This window comes from Bos indicus, chromosome 19 (assembly GCF_029378745.1).
Source record: "Bos indicus isolate NIAB-ARS_2022 breed Sahiwal x Tharparkar chromosome 19, NIAB-ARS_B.indTharparkar_mat_pri_1.0, whole genome shotgun sequence".
Lineage (NCBI taxonomy): Eukaryota > Metazoa > Chordata > Mammalia > Artiodactyla > Bovidae > Bos > Bos indicus.
In genome coordinates, this window is record NC_091778.1 from 57,261,448 (window position 1) to 57,283,606 (window position 22,159).

The 22,159-nt window shown below is 56.9% G+C and overlaps 1 protein-coding gene across 3 annotated transcripts in view; it reads right to left on the reverse strand.

Moving 5' to 3' along the window:
• Positions 1-254: 254 nt before the first annotated feature.
• Positions 255-22,159, reverse strand: part of LLGL2 (LLGL scribble cell polarity complex component 2) — a 35,526-nt gene continuing 13,621 nt past the window's right edge. For 2 of the 3 annotated variants that reach the window (XM_070774071.1, XM_070774072.1), the window contains 24 exons: positions 13,043-13,140; positions 11,789-11,870; positions 11,468-11,583; positions 11,022-11,180; positions 9,127-9,289; positions 8,861-8,993; positions 8,480-8,534; positions 7,759-7,913; positions 6,068-6,285; positions 5,893-5,960; positions 5,616-5,769; positions 5,422-5,526; positions 4,516-4,808; positions 4,251-4,401; positions 3,820-3,970; positions 3,059-3,175; positions 2,791-2,957; positions 2,095-2,359; positions 1,681-1,834; positions 1,469-1,497; positions 1,198-1,245; positions 942-984; positions 767-828; positions 255-600 (listed from right to left, as the gene is read on the reverse strand). In XM_070774071.1, coding sequence (XP_070630172.1) covers positions 593-600; positions 767-828; positions 942-984; positions 1,198-1,245; positions 1,469-1,497; positions 1,681-1,834; positions 2,095-2,359; positions 2,791-2,957; positions 3,059-3,175; positions 3,820-3,970; positions 4,251-4,401; positions 4,516-4,808; positions 5,422-5,526; positions 5,616-5,769; positions 5,893-5,960; positions 6,068-6,285; positions 7,759-7,913; positions 8,480-8,534; positions 8,861-8,993; positions 9,127-9,289; positions 11,022-11,180; positions 11,468-11,583; positions 11,789-11,870; positions 13,043-13,140 — 2,994 coding nt within the window. In that variant the 3' untranslated portion in view covers positions 255-592. Of the gene's footprint in view, positions 601-766; positions 829-941; positions 985-1,197; positions 1,246-1,468; positions 1,498-1,680; positions 1,835-2,094; positions 2,360-2,790; positions 2,958-3,058; positions 3,176-3,819; positions 3,971-4,250; positions 4,402-4,515; positions 4,809-5,421; positions 5,527-5,615; positions 5,770-5,892; positions 5,961-6,067; positions 6,286-7,108; positions 7,161-7,758; positions 7,914-8,479; positions 8,535-8,860; positions 8,994-9,126; positions 9,290-11,021; positions 11,181-11,467; positions 11,584-11,788; positions 11,871-13,042; positions 13,141-22,159 lie in introns of those variants that run through there. The other variant, XM_070774073.1, reaches the window with a different exon arrangement.

The following is a 22,159-nucleotide window of genomic DNA, read 5'->3' on the forward strand; positions in this document are numbered from 1 at the left end:
AGACTCAATTCGGTTAACTTGTTATCATTTATTCCCAAAGAGAGAAGGCATGTGGTATTCAGATACAACCATGTACAGTTCATGTATCTGATTCCAAATAGCATAAAAGAACCGACAGGTTCTCCTGAGCACCAACCTGGTCCAAGGGATGGACCCCAGAGGGCAAAGGCAGGGAACCCGCTAACCATCGTTTCTATTTACATGGAAAAATCTCTGCACAAGTTAAAAAAAAAATTAAAATCTTTGGACCAGTCTGGCGAAGAGGTAATAAGGTGTTTATTAAAAACTTTTTCATCCAGAGGCAATTAACATTTATAATTTAAAACCCAACCCACTACAAAAGGGGAGGGGGGGAAGGGGGGTTCAAAATTGTGCAACATTAACAAAGGAACCAGGAGAGTCAGGGCCCGGGGAGGGACAGCCCCGGGCCGTGGGGGTCCCCACTCTCCTGAGGCCAGGAGCAGCGGCAGGCTGGACCCTGGGGTGCCCCCAGCACCTGCACGGCCCGGTGCTGGGCTTCTTCAGGTAGGTGGGGCCCCGCGGAGGAGCCCTCAGTAGTGTGATCACTGTGCAGGCTGCACACACGTCCCGTTCACTCCGCTGCAGGAGACAGGAACACCAGAGCGTGAGCCCAGACACGGAGGCTTTCCGGCAAGCGGGGGCACGTGTCAGGGCTGGGATGAGCCTAAGGGTCCAGGAGGGTGGGGACGGGGCCTCCTCCTTCTCCCACACTCCCCAAGCCCGCAGCAGCGCCCAGGGCCCCTACCTCCCCCGTTGCTGAGGCTGTATCCCACAGCCACTCGCTGAGAACGCCAATCGCCACAGCTCCTGCGTGGGCAAAGTCGGGGCTGTCACCGTCCATGGGACTCTGGACGAGAACCCTCACGCCCACAGCTCTCCTGGCACTGGGGCCCGCCCCGGCGAGGCGGACAGTCACTCACCCTCGGTCTCCCTCCAGCGTGCTCTGGATCTCCTTCAGAACCCCTGCAGGGCAGAGGCGGGGAGCAGAGGCCCGGTGAGGCCGGTGCGGGTAGGGCCGGATGCCCGCCTCGCTCCCCCTTCTGCTGACCCGGTGAACCGGCCTGCCCTCTTCAGGAAACCAGCTCGCGTTTCCACCCTGGCCTTCCAAGTACCCCCCACCCCCACCCCCACCCCGAACATCCCTCCTGCCAGCCCACAACTCCTGCCCTAACTCACTCTCGTCATTGAGCAGAGCGTGCTCCATCACAGGGCCCGACCTCCGCTCTGAAAGGCAGAGGACAGGCCACGTGAGCCGTCGGCCCTCTGCTGCCCTGGCTCCCTCTCTGTGGGGGCGGGGGTGCTGGAGCCGGAGCCCAGGACCGCAAGGGAAACTGTGTGACCCCCAGCCCAAACGCCACATGACCACCTGGGCTCCCCGACCCTCCCCAGCTGCCCTCGCCGCACCTCTGCCCCCACATGCCCCCGGCCCCAGAGAGACCTGTCTTACCCTCTCCATCACTCTGGCTCCCTGAGTTCCTGTGGGGAAGAGACCATAAGGATCAGGAGGCCATGAGGCTCCCCATTCTGGCTGGGAAAGGGTGGGTGGGGTGGCTGGCTGAGTTTCAGGGGAAAGGGACTCTGAGCAGCCCCAGAGCGGGCACCCCAGGGAAGGCGGGGCGAGGAACGGGTGGAGCAAAGGCCACCTGCCCTTCCACCCACCTGGCTCGGCCCAAGGACTTCTTGGGGCCTGATCCGTTGCGTGGGCGGCTGCGCTTCTTTGATTCTGCTGAATCCACCAGACATCGGGGCTCAACTAGCCACTTGGTGGAAAGAGAGAAGCGCTCAAACTCGGAGGGTGAGATCAGGTAGAAACCTGGGGGTGGGGTGGAGAAGGCTGGCAGGTGAGGGCAGCCCGAGTTGGCCCTGCGGCTGTCAACAGCACTGCACTACCCACCCCCAATCCCCACACTGGGGGGTCATTAGGGATCAGAGCCTCCGAAAGTTCTCTGCCTAAGGAGCCTGGCTTTGGCCGAAATACCCCAGGCTGTCCTTCCCAGCAGCCCCCACGATGCAGTGGGAGCCCCAAACCTGGCCCAGGGGGTGGAGGCCCCGCCGGGCCCGCCCCCCACACACCTTGGCCGTATTTGGTGAAGACGCATGAGGCGATGCCGCTGACGTCCTCCCGGCGGATGCAGCTGTACCGCACCTGGGGCTTGAGCAGGGGCAGCGAGACCACCTGGACGTCGCCCAGGTTGGTGAGGACGGCCAGGTGATGCTCCCCATAGTCCTCAGCCCGACAGCTGCCGAAGCGGGCTGCGCTGACCCGCCGCACCCGCGAGCCCTCCAGGGCAGTCAGCTTCAGCTTCAGCCGGGCACTGACCTTGGGCAGCGTGAACACCTAGGGCGCAGGGCAGCCAGTCACATCGGTGGCCGGACCAGTTCGCAGTGCTTCATCCGGCCAAGCGAGGACTTCTCGAGTCCCTGCCCGGTGTCGCTGCTGGGCCTGGCCCTCTGCCGCCTGCCCAGCTTCCTGGCGAGGCCTGCTCAGCCCCAGTGCTCCTGCCCTCGGCACTCAGACGTGTGGTTACTGTGCTTGGACTGTGAGGATGCCAGGGTCTCTTAGTTCCCTGTCTGCATCTTCTCTCCCTTCCACAGACACAAGTCCCGCTTCAGTGTCCCTACCACTGACCCTGTGGACTCCACCAAGACCTCGCTTCTCTCTGGTGCCTCTGCAGCCCTCACACAACTACATACACAACTTTAAAGGAGTCCCAGTGGTTGTCCTTTGTGGAGGGATCCCTGGGGGCCCCGCCTCCTCCCGTAAGGCACCTTGAACTGCTCCTCCGACACGACGAGCAGCTGGTGGCTTCCCTGCATGTCCGGGCTCTTTGACAGATCGTGGGCCACTTCCAGGGGCTCGGGAAGGGGCACACTGTGTCCGTCCAGCACCAGGATGCCCACCACGGGCGCTCGGTGCATTAGCTGGATCTCCTTGGCTGCAGGATGGAGGTAGGCGGTAGGGATGGAGGTGAGGTTGGAGATGCCACCCTGCTCCCAGCCTAGGCAGACAAGCACCCTCCCCCTGCCCAGCACTCACCCTGCTCTGCCCGCACTGGCTCATCCATTCTCCGCTCGGCAGGGGGCACGCGCAGGGCAAAGGCGTAGACAGTACCGCCATTGGTGCCAGCCCACAGCGAGGGGCAGTGGCGGGAACCTGCCAGGAGGCCAAGGTTTACATTTAACCCCTGGCTCTGGGGCTCAAGGGGAGCTGGGAGACCTGGCTCACTACCCGTGTGACTCCAAGTTCAAGCCCGCGAACTTCACAAGCCTCACTTTCTTCCTCTGTGAAATGGAGCTGCTGTGGGCCCTGCCTACGTCCTGGTGTAGACAGGAAGGGCCTGCAAGGCTCCCTGACAACCAAGGGCCCTGAGCAGATGATCCCAAGCCCAGGACTGCTCAGCCCTCGAGATACAGCAGCAAAGAGCCCTCGGCCCACCCTTACCCTGGCAGGAGAAGAGACACAGTCAGACAGCTTCCAGAGGACCTCATGCATGTCCCAATGCATGCAACCACTCTAGGAAGAAGCCACGCCACCATGTTATAGGGAGAGAAGCAAGACCCAGAAAGGCTAAGTGACACATCCAAGGTCACGCTTCTAGAGCGCAGTGGGGCCTGGGTATGAAGCCAGGGCGACCAGACTCAGGCCGCATAGAGAAAGAGGCAGGTGCGGGGGCTCCAGCTCTGCCCGAGCTCACGAAGGGGCAACCCTCTTAAGGGCAAATCAGCCAGCAGTTTCCAACACACCCTCAAGCCAGAGGATGCTTGCCCGGGCTCCCCCATCTCAGACCAGCCACTCACTGTCCCTCAGGTAGGTGTCGGCGAAGTAGAGGGTCCGGACGAAGCCTGTGAAGGAGTCCTCTGCCGACCGCGCCTCGATCTTGCGCTGCACAGGCGCCAGCTCCATGTTCTGCAGGCCGGTCCGCTCTGCCCTGCTGCTCCCCTCCTGCACCTGCAGCGGGTGGGCGTGGCCTGAGGGTGGGCAAGGGCCTTCCTTCCCAGGGGGCATCGGATTGCTCCATGCTTCCCTTCCAGGGAGGACTGGCCACCGCGCCTCCCCGCCATCCGCCTGGTCTCATGGACCGGAGGATGTGATCCCGAGGTGTTACAGAGACTGCCGTTCACACTTGGGGACAGAGAGGCAGGGCGATAGATCCGAGGTCACGGGGTCAGGCGGGGGTAGATGAGCCGGAGCCCGTGGCCGAAGCAGGCACGGCCGGCCCTGGCCTCACCTCTCCCGGAGGGCCGGCGGGCCGCCGCTTCCTGCTGGACGCCCTGCTTCGGCGGATCCGGCGGAAGGACTGACGCAGGGACTTCTTCAGGGACTTCACGCGGGACAGTGGGCCCTCCAGGGCGAGCTGGTCGCTGGGGTGCAGCGTGCACCTGGGGGCCGGGGGGGACGTGGGGCCGTCAGCACCGTCACGCTCTGGGGCACTCCCTGCCGATTCAGGCGCCGATCCCAGACCCGGTCCCGGCCGCCCTGGGTGGGCTGCTCACTTGACAAAGACCTGCCGCCGCTGCTGGTGGTCAAAGAGGCCGAAGCCATGGCTGGTGCCGAAGGCCACGAGCCGCCACTCGGAGTGCAGGACCAAGGAGGTGACCACGGCCGGGGGCTGGCACTGCACCAGCACGAAGGGCTGGAAGCCGGGCTCGAAGTGCACGGGCCCCGGGCGGGCACACAGGCGCTCGTGGCCCTTCCAGCGGTAGCCCTCCTGGTCCCGCAGCAGGTCGGCCTCCACCTGCTCCACTGTGTGCTCCGCCTCCTCGTCATTCAGCTCCAGCACGAGCACCTGGGCGGATGGCAGATGGGCTGAGCCAGCCCGGCTCCAAGGGACAGCTGGGCCCGAGGACCCCGATGGCAGGGGACCCAAGACACACACCAAGGCCCAGGGTCACAAGTGCCCAACCTCTGGCCCTTAATTCTGGCTTCTGGAGAAGTCACCATCCCAAAGGCCTCCTTCTAATGGGATCTGGGAACTCCTATTCACTGGGAAAAGTCAAGGGCAGGTGATGTTCCTGTCGACACCATCAGTGGGCACTCAGGAGACTAGCTCCTGGCCCAGTGTGTGCATGCTAAGTCACTTCAGTTGTGTCTGACTCTTTAGACCCCATGGACTGTAGCCCACCAGGGTCCTTTGTCCATGGGGATTCTCCAGGCAAGAATACTGGCATGGGTTGCCATGCCCTCCTCCAGGGGATCTTCCCGACCCAGGGATCGAACCTGGTCTCATGCCTCCTGCATGGGCAGACGGGTTTTTTTTAACCACCGAGTCACCTGGGAAGCCCAGGCTCCTGGCCCTGCTGTCCCCAACGCCCCCACACAAAGCTGAGAAGGAAGCTCCTGACCCTGGACCCTCTGACCACTCCTCCCCGCTGCTCCCCACGCCCAGCCCGGCATGCTACCTGCCCTGCTGTGCCGGCCACAGCCAGGTAGCCGCTGTATTTGCAGAGGAAAATCTTCTGGATGCCCAGCCGAGGATCGTCACTATAGGGGTCAAAGGAGCCCACCTGCCAAGGGAGAGGAGGCCCGTGAGTGGCCTTCAGCTCTGGGCCTGACCCGCCCCCACACTCCCTGGTGCCCAAGCTCAGGGCCTCACCTTGCGGAGGGGTGGCCACTCTTCCTCGCCCTGGGCACTGAGGCTTTCGTTGGGTTCTGTGTCGGTGAGGAACACCCGCACGGTGCTGAGTTTGTAGAGCAGCCGCAGGCAGACGCCCGAGGCGTCCCAGAACCGCACCGTGCCATCCTCATGCCTGTGGGCGGAACCCGCCTGCCGCCCGTCAGAGGGCTGCCGGGCCGGCACGCAGCCCTCTAGGCTCTGCTCCCACCCCGCACGTCCCATCTGGCAGGAGAAGAGTGCCATTGGCATCACCTACCCTGTTAGCAGCAGGTCCCTCTGCGGCGGGGCCGGGGCCAGGCTGGTGCCGCCGTCAATGGGCCACTCCTGGAGGAGATGATGAAGTTCACGGGCGGGGCGGAGCCTGCGGTGGGGCGGGGCTGGCCCTGGGGGCGGGGCCTGCCCTGGGCGGGGCCGGGCCGAGCCGCACATACCATGGTGGAGAAGTGTGTGCTCTGCCGACTGCCAGCTGCTATGATGCGTTCCCACAGCTTCAGTGGGATGTTGGAGACGTGGTGGGAGCAGGTGATGGCAGAGCAGTGCAGGGAGGCCAGGTAGGGAGGCTGGACTGGAGGCCAACCAGCCGTCTGCAGGTCAATCACCACCAGCTCCTCCTCGGCCAGCACCACCAGGGCATAGGGGTCATCGAAGGCTGTGGGGACAGGCCAAGGGTCAGGGGCTGCAGGAGCCACAAGGAAGCAGTGTGCCCGGCCCGGCCCGGTGGAATCAGAGGCTCAGGGGCTGTAGCCAGGGAATCTGCATTTTACAAACAGGCTCAGGGACTTCCTTGGTGGTCCAGTGGCTAAGACTCCATGCTCCCAAGACAGCGAGCCTGGGTTCAATCCCTAGCCAGGGATTGAACTAAATCCTGAATGTTGCATCTAAGGATCCTGCATGCCACAACTAAGACTGGGCACAGAAAAATACATAAATTTAAATAAATATTTAAAAATAATAAATTATTTAAAACAGGCTCCAAATCCAACAATGCATAAAAAGAACTATATGCCACGACTAAGTGGGTTTCATCCCAGGTATGTAAGGTATCCCAGGTATATCAATGTTTGAAAATCAATTAATGTAATATATTGTGTCAACAGGCTAAAAAAGGAAAATCACATGAGTATAACACTGGGTGCAGAGAAAGTGTTTGACAAAACCTAATACCCATTTATGATTAAAAAAAAAAAAAACCTCTCAGTAAAGAGAAGAATAGAGGGGACTTCCTCAACTTGACGAAGAATATCTAGGAAAAAACCTACAGCTGATGTAATAATCGATGGTGAGAAACTTGAAGCTTTCCCACTGAGATCAGGAGCAAGGCAAGAAGGCCTCCTCTCAACACTCCTATTCAAGCACTAGCTAACGCAGTAGGACAAGAAAAGGACATAAAAGCTATGCAGATGATTGGGAAGGAAGAAGGAAAACTGGTTTTGTTCACAGATCATCAGTATAGGAAATCTAAAAGAACTGACCCAAAATTGGCCCTGGCTGCCAGCACGCTGTCAGATGTGAGGATGGAAGGGGCTGAGAAAAAGAGGAAAAGCAGGTTCACAGTCTCCCTCCAAAGAGCTGCCGGCGAGGCCTGCAGAGCACAGCCCAGGGTGACCGGAGCCGTCCCACAGTCCCCCTCACCCGGAGGCCTCGGGCCTGTCAGGTCAGAGCCGTCCAGGGACGAGTCATCAGGAGATCTCCCGCCAGGCCTCCTCTCCAGATTTCGACACCGGCCCTTTCTGGTCTTGCTTGTCACCCAATTTAGGAAGCTGACTCAGCGCTCTGTTGGCCTGGCTGAGCTCCAGGAGGCCAGCTCGAATGGCCCCACACTGCTATCTGCCCCACCCCACAAGGAGGGCTTCACTATGTCCAAGTGAGTGTTAAAGCCAATAGTGCAGATCTGGCCCCCTTTGGGCTAAGTCCCAGGTGAGCCACTGAAGGACAAGGAGAGCTTTAGGGTGGGTGGGAGGTGTGGCCAACAAGGACAAGCCCCAGGCCAGCAGGGAAGGAGAGGGAGCAGCCCCCGGTGGGGCTGAGGGACTCGGGGCGGCAGCGCTGGGATCACCTGCAGGCCCCCCCTCTTTGTTTACAGGTGGGGACCCGTCCTCCACACCCACTCCTGCCCGCCTACCAGCCGCAGGGTCCACCTCGATGAGGACAGTGAAGTCAATGACGCGGGAGGTGAAGTCGAAGGCTGTCTGCTGGCCGTTGTGGACCACCGAGATGCAGTGGCGGTCCCCGTAGCTGGCCCGCGGCATGCCGCCCTGGAAGATGGTGAAGGGCAACCTGGCAGGCACAGAAGAGCAGGGGTGGGCTGGGGCTCACCTCACGGCTGAGCCAGCCGAGGGACAGTCCTGTGACTGGCCTCCAGGGCAGGGCCTGGGAGGGCGGCCAGTCTCAAGGCGAGTGTGCACTCAAGGTTCCCGGGAGAGGCTGGGGCGGACCCCTATCTTGTCCCAACTCAATAGCCCGGGAGAACGTGGGGGTGAGCAGCAGGGCACGCAGACTGTGGGCTGAGTCTCTGCCACCAGGCCCACTTCAATCAGATCCCATCACCCTCTATGCTTCTGTATCAAGTTTCCCTGTATGATTCTGTTTGGTAAGACAGAGTTTGGAAGCTGCTGATCTGAATTCTCTCTCCAGGAGGGTCAAAGGGAAAGAAAGGGAATTTTTTTTTTCAGGAATTTGCCAGAGAGAGATATGAATGGCCCCCTCTCTGTTGCCTGGAGGCCCAGATGTGGAACCCAAAGGCATCATTTATGCACCACCTTCCCCAGGAAGAGGCCTAAGCAGCCTTTTTAGCTCCCTAGGAAGACTTTAGCAAGGGAATAGGACAGGGCACTGACACCTACCCCTGCTTGGTGGTCAGCCAGAAGATTTTGGTAATAGCTTTGCAAGGAAAAGGACCTAAAAGAGAAGGAACGAGCTCGAACGCTCCTCCCGCTTTCAGAGGCCCGTGGGCCACAGCACCGACCCCCGCGCACCCACGGAGCACATCTAGGCTTAGGAGTCTTGGCCGGAGCAGTTCCCAGAGAAAGCCACAGAGTGGGTGTCAGAAAACCCGCTGTGTGGCTGTCATCACTGCCTTCACCCTCTCCACCCTCTCCGGGCCCTGGCTTTTGCTCCTCTGAGTTGGGCACCTACACCTGGAAAGCAGGAGGTCGCCTGGGGACTGGAGAGGATACTGCCCCGCTCACTGGTGGGAGGTCCCCGGTGGCAGGCAGAGCACTGACCATAAGGCACACAGCTTCGCAGGGGCTCCGGCTTCGGGCTGTTGCTGGTCAAGCGCCATTGGCAGTAGCTGCCGTCAGAATGGCAGCTGATGATCAGACGGCTGTCCCGCTGCCAGAAGACGTTTTCCAGTTGCTTCATGGCGGGAAAGAAGAAACAGCGTGCGTGGGCTGGGGTCGGGGGGTGGTCCCATCGCCTGCGCCCCCTGCCTCAGACAGGGGCTGGATGTGTCAGGTGGGCGTTGGGGAGAACCAGGTGGCACCCCTACCTGGCTGCTGAGGAAATGAGAGAGCACTCGGCTGCCCTGCAGGTCCCAGATGACGACGAGGCCCCGGCTGTAGCCGATAAGGATCTGGTTGGGGTCCCGGGGATGCTCCTGCAGAGCCTCCACCATCTCAAACGCCCGCCGCTGGCGGGCCTCCTCTGGCAACCTGGGCAAAGGGACAGTGTGAGCCAGGTCACCGGCACCGACGCAGCATGGCTGAGAGTGTCGGCCATCCATTAACTACATACACGGCACCTGCAAAGCAGTGGGCGCTGAATGTGTCAAGCGTGGAAAGGCTGCTAGGACGCATCATCAAGGGGAGAGAGAAGTAATGCATAGAGAGGGACAGTAATGCACAGAGATGGAGAAAACCCTCCAAGGATGCAGACACAGCGGGTACGACCACCAGGAAAGGCAAGGACGTGGTTTCTAGGAAAGTCCATGGGGTGGTTACCTCTGGGGGAGGGAGGGAGCTGTGACTGAGAGGGGCAGGAGGGGGATCCTGGGGGAGGGGGGCGGGGCTGGCAAAGTTCTGTCTTTTCCCAGAGTTGGCTGCATGGACACTCGCTTAACAAGAATCTGTTAAAACGTACATTCAAATTTAGTGCATTTCTGTAAGGCAGTGGCATTCCATAAAAGTAGTTTTTGAGCCCCACAAAACAAAACTCCGTTATCAGTTCTCGTGGCCTTGAGCCCCTCCTTTTCTGGGCCTGGAATGCTGATGTGAAGTCTGGAGGTGCTGCAGCCAACAGAAGCCTATGAGGCAGCAGGCACGGGACCAAAAGCCAACAGCAAAGATGAAATGGAAACAGCCCGAATCCTGAGGGCGCGTCTATGCTCAAACCCAAACCTAACTTGCTACATTTAAAACAAGGATTTAGACTCACAGGAGGGATTCCCAGGGCACTCAGGCTAGGAAAGCCCAGCAAGGGCTCCTCCCTGACCGACTAAATGCCCACTGGTGTGGGTGAGGTGGGCGCTGGCTTGGCCACACTGAGGAGCAGGTCCTTCCACTGTCCTGCCTGCAAACCAGGAGGCCCTGGTGAGCACCAGCCACGCCTGGCCCCCTGCAAACAGTCCTGCTCCAACCATAGTCACACTGCCCAGTGTGAGTCTACCCTGCCCAGTGCTCAGAGGGACCCGGACCCAGCCCCAAGCAGGAATCTTCCCAGCCCAGCAACACCCAGCTCGGCTTGACCATCACCTGGGGCCTGAGGACTGCGAGTACGACAGGCCTGGGCCAGAGCCCTAAGGAAGCTTGAGCCTGAAGGGGCTGCAAATCCCAGCCCTGCCGTCTCCACGGGCTCCTGCTGGACTCCTCCATTGCCTCCCTTTGGGACCTGGCACCCCCTCCCCACCCCCAGACCTGATCTGAACTCCTCTCTACTTCAGACACCACCGTCCAGGAGCAAAGATTCTGAAATGATCCCAAGAATCCTACAGGTTGTGGCCGTCAGGCGCCTGGGGCTGTGGAGCCTGCCTGCGAGTGAACAAGCAGCCGAGACTCCAAAATGTGAGCATCAGCGGAAACTGCCCATTTGACCAGGGAAGTCTGGGCCTTGTCTGCCCTGCAGCAGAGCCCCCAGGCTTTGAAAGGGGCGGTACCGGTGCCAGGAACACCGGGCTGAGAGCGGCATCGTTACACAGTCTTTGTGAGCCTCCTTTTCCTCCCCGTTAAATGGGATGACAAGTACTCCCAAGACCGCTTTTGGTGCTGGGGTGCTAATACTTTGGAGGGCAAGATTCTCAGTTTGGGGGACAGGTTGGGGGGTGCTCAGAGTCTGCCCTCCTGTCCCCACAGACTTTCCAGGAGAGAAATGATAAGCTCCTGAGGCATCACTGGGGCGGAAGGGAGTGGGCCGCGTCCACCCCGAGGGCACGAGGGGCCTGGGGCTCACCACTGCAGCACGGCGTCCGAGCTGATGGCCCGGTCCTCCAGCGTGCGGAAGGCTGGCAGCCGCACCGCAAAGACGTTGCCGCTCTCGGTGCCCAGGTAGAGCAGCTGGTGGGAGGAGTGTGGCAGGACCACAGTGATCTGCGTGGCACTGGGGGCAGCCCTGAAGACGGGAAGGACAGCCTGTGAGCCGGCTGCTGCCCAGGCAAAGGGGGACCCACAGTGGGGGCAGGGGGTGGAATCCCCTGACTCCCTCAGTGGAGCCAGGGATGCCCAGGCCTGGGGTGCCCTTTAATGGCGTTCACGGCGATTCAGACCGGATAAACATATTTACTCTTTTCTGCCAAGGCTGCAGACCGATGGCAGAGAGCTAGGGCTCAGAGAGGATGGGGGGAGGTGGCCCGAAGCCCAGCCCGCTTCCTGGCTGGGGGCAACAAGACGAGTTCTCACCCTGGGGGGCCGCGCAGCGTGAACGTCTCATCTTCCTGCAGCTCCGACACCCCGCCTTTGACCTTCAGGCTCCACAGGTGCAGGCTGTTGTCATCCAGCAGGGTGACCAGCTGGCACTGGGGAGGAAATGGGGTGGGAGTGGCCGGTCTCGTTAACCATGGCAGGGCAGCATTCCCGTGGCCTCAACACAACACACCGACACACTGGGGCTGCCCAGGGTGTCAGAGATGCGGGTCATGAACTGCGGCTGGGGAAGGGCAGGTTTGTCCCGGGTCCTCTCATTAGCACCAAACCCAGTAAGAAGGGTGTGGGGTGGCTCACCTGGCCAGGCAGGAAGTGGATCTGCACCACAGTGTTGTTCTCGCGGTGTAGGCCCATGAACTCCACACCTGGGGCACCATAGCTAGGAGGAGAGGGCTCAGGAAACAGCTCCAAAAGGCAGGACTCCCAACCCCCGGCCTGCCCTCGGAGTGCAAGTCCTCAGCAGAGGAGGGCTCCCTCCCCCAGGCAGCAGGACCCCTCTGTGTGGGGGGTCAGGTGGGGAGGAGGCAGCAGTAGGCCAGCCAAGGACAAGGTCCAGCAACCTGACCCCCGAGGGGCAAGTCAGCCAATCAGGGAGGGCTGCCTTGGCAACTGTCAGCCTGCTCACTGCAGCCCCTGGCCTCCCTGAATCCCAAAACCTGACCTGTAGGAGACCATCAGCCACCGCATGGTGGCACCCGTGAGGAGACACACAGCGGGCACCTGTGGGCCCACCCACGGCAACCGGGGAGTGCGAGTCTTAGCACTGAGAGCTGCAACCAGGATATGGCCGTGGGGCGGCAATGATTAACCAGCTGAGGGAGGGCTGAGCCCTGTGGGACCTGGCTTCTGCCCCCCTGTTCATACACCAGCCCCTGCCTAGCTCCCCGCCCCCATCCGGCAGCAGAGGAGCAGGAGGGAGTTTCAGCTTTGCCGAAGGAGGTGCCAGCTGGGCTCTCCCCATGTGACCCCTACCCCCACTTCCCAGTCCCCCTGGGTCCCACCCTGGGGCCTCAGGTCAGATCCAGGGGTGGGACTTCCAGACTTGTAGCCCAGCCCAGGCCAGACGGCCTGAGCAGTGATCCCCCGTCCTGGCTTCTGAAATAGACCCACTGGACCATGTCGACCCTCAGGCCAGGGAAAGACTGTAGGGACAACCAACCTGTGTGCGTGCGTGTGTGTGTCTGTGTAGACTGTCCCTGCCAATGTGTGTGTGTGTGTATGTATGAGGGAGTGCACATGATCGGGGGTAGAAACTGGAAGAGCAGCTCCCTTAGCACAGCTCCTCTGACCCAAGGCCACCCTGTCTCTAGTTTGGGGCCAGTCGATTGATTCTTCTGGGGTGGGGGTGGGGAAAGAAAAACAACCACAGCACCACTGCTTGGCCCATCCCTGGCCTGCACTTGCTGCATTCAGGGCTGACTCCTAAGAGGGTACTTGGAACGTCCCTGGAACGAGAGGGGTCATCTGCAACTTCTTTTTATACGGACAGTGGAGGAGTCTTTTCTCGAATCTCACCAAGGCCAAGGCCCCCAGCCTTTCCAGAAAGGATACAGCTTGACAGCTCCGGAGCGGGTGCCGATGGCCAGGATGCGCAGGGAGGGGCTGTAGCCGAGGGCGCTGGGCTGGTGGGGGAAGCCATGCTCCACCGTCTGCAACGAGAACCAGGCATGCACGGGCCTGCAGACACGTCCCTTCTGCCCCTCCACAGCTGGGGGCAGGGGTCAGCGCCGGAGGGTGGAGCTGCAGGACAGAGCCACCCGTAGCAGGAAGGAGGAATTCAATCGCATCCGGGTCCCTAGCCGGACCCACCTGGGCCACACCCTCTGTCCATTCCTAACCTGGTCCTTGGCCACGTGGCCCTCACTGGGAGCTCATTCTCCCCAGACGCCTCAGGGGCCCCCTGCTCTCCAGGAACTCTGACACGGTTACTCCACCGCCTACACTGTGGAGAGCCCACCCAGCCCTCCTGCCAGGGTGTGGGGCAAGTCTGTGGGGCCGGCACAGGGCAGGCACCAGGCGGTTTGGAAGCCTGGCTGCATCACAGCTCCAGGTGGGCGTGTGGGGTCCAACAGAACCCACAGCCACCCTTCCTGACTCTGGGCGACCCAAGGCTCCTCCGGGGCTGAACACCTGCCACTGTGAGCTCTCTTCCACCATCTTCCCCCGGTGGAAGCTTCTGGAGTGCTTGTCACAGACACATGCCTTTGCTCATTTCTCTTTCTAGAAATAATACATGTGGTAGAAAACCTGGAACATACAAAGGAGCCCGAGAAAGAGAACAAAAGTCACCCACACTCTCATGACCGAGCAACCCCTGCTAGCAAGGCCGTGTGTCCCACTGAAGACGTGTGTGGCTCTATACTTGCAGATAGCGACCTCAGAGGAAGGCAAACACTCTATGTTGTCACTTATATGTGGAATCCAAAAAAATACACCCAACCAGCGAATATAACCAAAAGAAGTAGACTCACAGATACAGAGAACAAACTAGAGGTTACCAGTGGGAAGGGGTCAGGAAGGGTATTCAGAGGTGGGGAGTGCGCAGTACAAATGACTGAGTCTAAGACGGGCTCAAGGACGTATCGTACAACATAGGGAATAGAGCCAACACTTTGTAATAACTGTGGCTTCCCCGATAGCTCAGTGGGTAAAGAACCTGCCTATAATGCAGGAGACCCCAGTTTGATTCCTGGGTCAGGAAGATCTGCTGGAGAAGGAATAGGCTACCCACTCTAGTATTCTTAGGCTTCCTTTGTGGCTCAGCTGGTAAAGAATCTGCCCACAATGAGGAAGACCTGGGTTTGATCCCTGGGTTGGGGAGAGCCCCTCGAGAAGGGAAAGTATGCTGGCCTGGCGAATTCCATGGACTGTACAGTCCAAAGAGTAGGACACAACTGAGCAACTTCAATACTTTGTTCAGTTCAGTTGCTCAGTCGTGTCCGACTCTTTGCGACCCCATGAATCGCAGCACACCAGGCCTCCCTGTCCATCACCAACTCCCGGAGTTCACCCAGACCCACGTCCATCGAGTCAGTGATGCCATCCAGCCATCTCATCCTCTGTCATCCCCTTCTCCTCCTGCCCCCAATCCCTCCCAGCATCAGAGTCTTTTCCAATGAGTCAACTCTTCGCATGAGGTGGCCAAAGTTCTGGAGTTTCAGCTTTCAGCTTCAGCATCATTCCCTCCAAAGAAATCCCAGGGCTGATATCCTTCAGAATGGACTGGTTGGATCTCCCTGCAGTCCAAGGGACTCTCAAGAGTCTTCTCCAACACCACAGTTCAAAAGTGTCAATTCTTTGGTGCTCAGCCTTCTTCACAGTCCAACTCTCACATCCATACATGACCACAGGAAAAACCATAGCCTTGACTAGACGGAACTTTGTTGGCAAAGTAATGTCTCTGCTTTTGAATATGCTATCTAGGTTGGTCATAACTTTCCTTCCAAGGAGTAAGCGTCTTTTAATTTCATGGCTGCAGTCACCATCTGCAGTGATTTTGGAGCCCAAAAAAATAAAGTCTGACCCTGTTTCCACTGTTTCCCCATCTATTTCCCATGAAGTGATGGGACCGGATGCCATGATCTTCGTTTTCTGAATGTTGAGCTTTAAGCCAACTTTTTCTCTCTCCACTTTCACTTTCATCAAGAGGCTTTTGAGTTCCTCTTCACTTTCTGCCATAAGGGTGGTGTCACCTGCATATCTGAGGTTATTGATATTTCTCCCGGCAATCTTGATTCCAGCTTGTGCTTCTTCCAGCCCAGCGTTTCTCATGATGTACTCTGCATATAAGTTAAATAAGCAGGGTGATAATATACAGCCTTGACGAACTCCTTTTCCTATTTGGAACCAGTCTGTTGTTCCATGTCCAGTTCTAACTGTTGCTTCCTGACCTGCATACAGGTTTCTCAAGAGGCAGGTCAGGTGGTCTGGTATTCCCATCTCTTGCAGAATTTTCCACAGTTTATTGTGATCCACACAGTCAAAAGCTTTGGCATAGTCAATAAAGCAGAAATAGATGTTTTTCTGAAACTCTCTTGCTTTTTCCATGATCCAGCAGATGTTGGCAATTTGATCTCTGGTTCCTCTGCCTTTTCTAAAACCAGCTTGAACATCAGGAAGTTCACGGTTCACATATTGCTGAAGCCTGGCTTGGAGAATTTTGAGCATTACTTTACTAGCATGTGAGATGAGTGCAATTGTGTGGTAGTTTGAGCATTCTTTGGCATTGCCATTCTTTGGGATTGGAATGAAAACTGACCTTTTCCAGTCCTGTGGCCACTGCTGAGTTTTCCAAATTTGCTGTCATATTGAGTGCAACGCTTTCACAGCATCATCTTTCAGGATTTGAAACAGCTCAACTGGAATTCCATCACCTCCACTAGCTTTGTTCATAGTGATGCTTTCTAAGGCCCACTAGACTTCACATTCCAGGATGTCTGGCTCTAGGTCAGTGATCACATCATTGTGATTATCTGGGTCATGAAGATCTTTTTTGTATAGTTCTTCTGTGTATTCTTGCCATCTCTTCTTAATATCTTGTGCTTCTGTTAGGTCCATACCATTTCTGTCCTTTATCGAGCCTATCTTTGCATGAAATGTCCCCTTGGTATCTCTAATTTTCTTGAAGAGATCTCTAGTCTTTCCCATTCTGTTGTTTTCCTCTATTTCTTTGCATTGATCGCTGAAGAAGGCTTTCTTATCTCTTCTTGCTATTCTTTGGAACTCTGCATTTAGATGCTTATATCTTTCCTTTTCTCCTTTGCTTTTTGCTTTTCTTCTTTTCACAGCTATTTGTAAGGCCTCCCCAGACAGCCATTTTGCTTTTTTGCATTTCTTTTCCATGGGGATGGTCTTGATCCCTGTCTCCTGTACAATGTCACGAACCTCCGTCCATAGTTCATCAGGCACTCTGTCTATCAGATCTAGTCCCTTAAGTCTATTTCTCACTTCCACTGTATAATCATAAGGGATTTGATTTAGGTCATACCTGAATGGTCTAGTGGTTTTCCCTACTTTCTTCAATTTCAGTCTGAATTTGGTAATAAGGAGTTCATGCTCTGAGACACAGTCAGCTCCTGGTCTTATTTTTGTTGACTGTATAGAGCTTCTCCATCTTTGGCTGCAAAGAATATAATCAATCTGATTTCGGACTGTAAATGGAAGTAACCGTTCTAAAAAATTTTTGTTTAACTTTGGGGTTTCCCTGGAGGCCCAGTGGTTAAGACGCTGTACTTCCACTGCAGGGGGTACAGGTTTGGCCCCTGGTTAGAGAATACGTATGTATACATATAAGTTTAAAATTTTTTAATAAAAATATAAAGTATAAATTAAAAAAACAAAAAAAGCAGAGACTTAGGTGGGACCGCACCACACGGATATATGCACACACACACAGCTCTGTATTCGGTCTTCCTACCTGAAGCCAGCCCAAGCTGTTCAAAGCACCCAAATGACTTTTAAAAAAATTATTATTTTATTTAAATTTTTGCTGCACTTTGCAGCTTGTGGGATCTTAGTTTTTCAACCAGGGATTGAACCCAGGTAATGGCAGTGCCAAGTCCCAACCATTAGACCACCAGGGAACTCCTAAAATGACTTTTAAATGGTTGAAGAATAGTCTTCAGGAGGAGGAACCCTAACTCACTAGGCCTCTATTATTGAGTATTTACTTTGTTACCCGAGGTTTTGCAACTGACGGTTACACTGATGACTATTCTTGCTCTCTTATCTCTGCTGTAACTAAGTATTTCCTTAGGCAGATGTCCTGGGGTGGAATTACAGGTTAAAAACGTATGGATGTAAACACTAGAGACTGAGATTGACAAACCATCTTCAGGAGGGTTTTCACCTGTTTCTTAGTCAGCAAACCTCAACCCCTGGTCCCCACCCCAGGGGATACTGAACCTGTAGAGCTAGGTTAGAGTGGGACACAGGATGTCAGCCAGCTAATTTGAAGATTTTTTTTTCTTTTAAACCATGGAGACTGTCCTGCAGAAAAAGGCTTCCCCAGTGAGGCAGCTCTCTGTAGCCCCAAGGCTCTGCTCTGGGCTTCACTTGGCCTCCAAGGAGCAGAAAGAGATAAGTCCTGGTGACAGCTGGGGCAATAGCTTAGCAAACCCAACTGCTGCCTGCCTGCCCGCCCTGACCAGTGGATCCAGGAAGGAGGCCCTGTGTTGGGGTCGACCAGGGGACGAGAGCTCCAAAGAGTGGCTATTCTGGGATACACAGGTGTGGGCCCCCGCAGGCCTGGTTCTCTGCCAGGGACACAATCTGCCCTCTAAGTGGCTGTACCTGGAAGGGGGCAGCAGTGGGACGGCAGGAACCCCCACCCGCTCCAGTCCAGGTTCCTGTTCAGCTATGTAAAAAATGCAGAGCCTGGAAAAGCCTTGGGGAGATATCAGGGTATCTGGAATGTAAACATTTCCCAGGAAAAGGAGGGTGATGCGGTGTGTGGGACAAGCTGCCCCAGGAGCCCCCCCCGGCCAGCCCCAGGTTGCTGGGGCCTCCCTGGGCTGACAGCATTTTCCCATCACCACCAGCAGCAGCAGCTCAAGGCCAAAGCCTCTGGAATTTGGAGGACTCTGGAGGAAGCACCCAGCAGGAGCCTGGTGGGGGGCCCAAGCCCTAACGCCCTGTAAAATACGCACAAGCCACGAGTAGATCCTGCGCCCTCGCAGTGTGGCTACCGCCACTAAGGAACTGAACTTCTAATTGTATTTAACTTCAGTTCAAGGATGGGCCCTCACAATTCAGTAATTAGAAAACTTGCCAGGTTATGTTCTTGGGTTCCAGAGCAACAGGGGCTGGAGTCAGGCAGACCAGAGCCTTGAATTTCCTTTTTCAACTGTAAATCTTCCAAATGCTAAATATAGATCACATATTCCAAAAGAAAACGTAATGGCCAAATTGAGATGAGTGGTAAATATAGAATAATCCTTTTTATTTTAAAAAATAATTTAAGAAAATCTAGTATCTGTTGACTACATGTTGAAACAATAACATTTGGATATATTGGGTTGAATACCTCATCAAAATTAAATTCACTTGTTTAAAAAACTGTAATGTGGCTCCAACAACATTTTAAATTGTGTACGTCTCATATTCCCATCAGACCAGGGTGCTGCCTTAGACATGTCTACCTCGGGGTATCGGTAGGAAAGTCAAGCCAAAGAGAAAACAGCTTTCTGTCAGGGGCTCAGGCCACACGTTATCCTAGCAATGCATCAGCAGGAAGTTCTCCTAATATCTCACCCGAGTCACTCCTGCTGCAGGTCACTCTTTCCTCCAACGCAGCGGGAGATAAAGGTCAGGTCTACGGTTCAATCTCTTGTACTCATAGCTCATTTCCTTTCGGGTCCTGAGGACACTATGCCACCCTTCCCTCCCAAACCACATTCTTTCTCATAGGCTGGTTTAGAAAGAACAGGAACTGAGTCAGGCCCACGAAACTTAGAATCCTCAGCTACCACTTAAAAGGTGTTTGCAGCTGCGCGGGCTACGTTGCCTCATCTCATGGGTGGTCCACAAGACGACCCTAAAGACTGCATTGAGCAGGGCTGCCTTTGCCTTGGACAAGATGAGCCTTAGGGCTCAGCTGGCCTCACAGGGCAGAGGCCTGCTCCTTAAGGCCACTGCCTCCTTCAAAGATTCTCTCTCATTCCCTCATATCCCTCAAGGCGTCTTCTCCAAGTTGACAACTTGGGAGGGACCAAAGCTCCCTCAAAAACAAATTAATGGAGGAATTCCCTGGTGGTCCAGTGGTTAACACCCCATGCTTCCAGTGTGGAGGGTGTGGGTTTGATCCCTGGTCGGGGAAACAAGACCCCACATGCCTCACAATGTGGCTGAAACAAAACAAAATGGGAGAGAATTTAATGGTGACCCTAACTGGCTCAGTCAATCCTAAAGGAAATCAATCCTGAACAGTCATTGGAAGGACTGATGCTGAAGCTCCAATACTTTGGCCACCTGATGTGAAGAGCCAACTCATTGGAAAAGACCCTGATGCTGGGAAAGACTGAAGGCAGGAGGAGAAGGGGACGACAGAGTATGAGATGGTTGGATGGCATCACCAACGCGATGGACATGAGTTTGAGCGAACTCTGGGAGATGGTGAAGGACAGGGAAGCCTGGCGTGCTGCAGTCCATGGGGTTGCAGAGTCAGACTGAGCAACAACTAACTGGTTGGGGCCAAGAGAGTGGATTCGAGTGTAATTAGTGTGGAGACGGGGGCTTCCCCAGGTCTGGGAGTGGGCACAGTGGCCCTGCTTCCACAGGCAAATATGACCCACGAACCCCTGACTGAGGCAAAGCGACATGAGGAATATGTGCTCGGGGACCCAGCAGAACAAGGAGCCATGGGGACCCCAGGCCAGTTATGAGGGGCCCCGGTGGTCTTGCTGGGGTTTGGATATGGGGAGAGAAGAGAGGTCAGTGAAAGCCTGGAGGGGAACAGGGAGGAGGTGGACCCTCAGGGCCAGAGACACTGAGAGAAGCAGAGGCTTCCACGAGGCACTGTGGCCTGCACTCTGGCTGCCCCTCATGCTCAGGTGCCCCTCCCTCCAACTCCTCTCAGCCTTTGAAGACTCGATTCCCCCGCCTGGAGCACTGGGCCCAGGTGGGCAGCGTTCCCCCAGGCACGGCAGGTATCAGACCTCCCTTAAAGGAAGCAGCCCCCAGGTACGGGAGGGGCTCAGCCTTGGGGTTAGGGGCCCCTGTGTGGACTTCTAAGGCACAGAGCAACCCCCATCAGCCCTCCGCCCAGGACGCAGGCCCAGCCCTCCCAGCCGCCTCCAGCTCCAGTTCAAAGCAGAGGCTGACCAGAGCCTGGCAGCCGTGGGCTGTCCTCCCCTACCTCCCGGGCCCAACATCCAGCCTACCTGGCACTGTCCCCGCCCTGCTACCTGGCTCAGGTGACCTCTGCCAAGAGAAGGGAGAACAATGAACGCTTTTGACAGGGAGTTGGGAAAGGAGAGATTTGTAGGAGCTGCCAGACTGCAACATAAGCCTGGTGCAGAGAGAAAGCCTGTCTGTCTCATTCGGGTTCCCCGGAAGGGAGAGAGCAGAGGGAGGGAGACAGCAGAGGTCCCCGCTGCCCCCAGAAAGGGGGGACCCTATCCAAGATCGAGGGCTGAGGAGCCCCTAGCACTTGCCGGGGGCGGGGAGGAAGGCTGCCCAGGGGCGCCTGGGGGTGTGCTGGGGGGTGGAGTGGGGGACAGGGAGGCACTGGCCCAGACTGGGTGTGGTCAGCCCAGATTCCTGGCGCTGGCAGCAACCTGGCCCTCCCTGGGAGCCTGTCACCTGACACCAGGGGCCCAGCCATGCAAAAGCCAGGACCAGACCGCCCTGGACAGGGGCAGCTGGTCAGGAACACACTGTTTGTTCAGGGCCTGGGGTGGGGGAGGGTGGTCCCAGGCAGGAAGGGCCCGGGTGCCCTTATCAGCCAGCTGGCAGGTCTCACTAGGGAGGCCGGGCCTCGAGGGATTTTTCAAGGAAGAGATTTTACTTGAGTGACGTGCCCTCGGGGTCCCTTCCTCCCTCCTGTGGGTCCCACAGTCCCTACATGTGGTCCCCGGCGGCCCTGCTGGCATAGCCAGCTGACTCCTCTGTCCTCCTGACTGGCCCGAGGATACAGCACAAGGCACAGGTGAGAGTCAGGGCCAGCACCCTGAGGCCTCGGCTGTGGGCAGATGGAACTGGGTGCTGTGTTCCGAGTTGGTGCCCCTCCAGGTGCTCAGGCCATGCAAGCATGGAGCCCTCAGTTTCACCTGCAGAAGCGGGAACACTACCACGTGAGTCGTCAGGAGGAGGCGAAGACGAGGCTGACTCTGTAGGGCATCAGCCATACGTGGGCGCCATTCAAAGCAATTTAACTCACTCAGCATACCACCAGGGTGGAGGGGTTACTATAATACCCACTTTGCTATGCTATGCTATGCTATGTCACTTTAGTCGTGTCCGACTGTGTGACCCCATAGACGGTAGCCTACCAGGCTCCCCTGTCCCTGGGATTCTCCAGGCAAGAACACTGGAGTGGGCTGCCATTTCCTTCTCCGATGCATTAAAGTGAAAAGTGAAAGTGAAGTCGCCTAGTCGTGTCCAACTCTTAGCGACCCCATGGACTGCAGCCTACCAGGCTGCTCCGTCCATGGGATTTTCCAGGCAAGAGTACTGGAGTGGGGTGCCATTGCCTTCTCCAATAATACCCACTTTACAGATGAGGAAACTGAGGAGCAGAGAGAGTGATGTTTCTGCAGTCACTCAGTGAGCTGGCATCTAGACCCAGACCACCTGTCTCCAGAGTCCTGGCCCCTGTGCTGCCTGGCCCCGAGCCCCCGGTGAGCCGGAGCTACCCTTCAGACAATCAGCCCCCAGCAGGGGCTTTCGAGCATCTGTCCACAGACAGAGCTCCTTCCCAAATACACAGGACATGCTGCTCTCTCTGAGGCACCTCCCTGGCAGCGAGTGTCAAAGAGTTTCGCCAGAAGATGCTGGAGGGAGAGACCCAGTCCTGGTTTAGAAGTGGGCATCTGCAAGCCGCCTGGGACTGGCCGATGATGGTGCCAAGTCCCACTTCCCAGCTCGGTGCCCTGCAGACCAGCCCTTCCAGGGCCGACATTGCCTGCTTCCCCAGATGTGAGGCTCTGAGCTCCAGCTCTGTGCATCCCA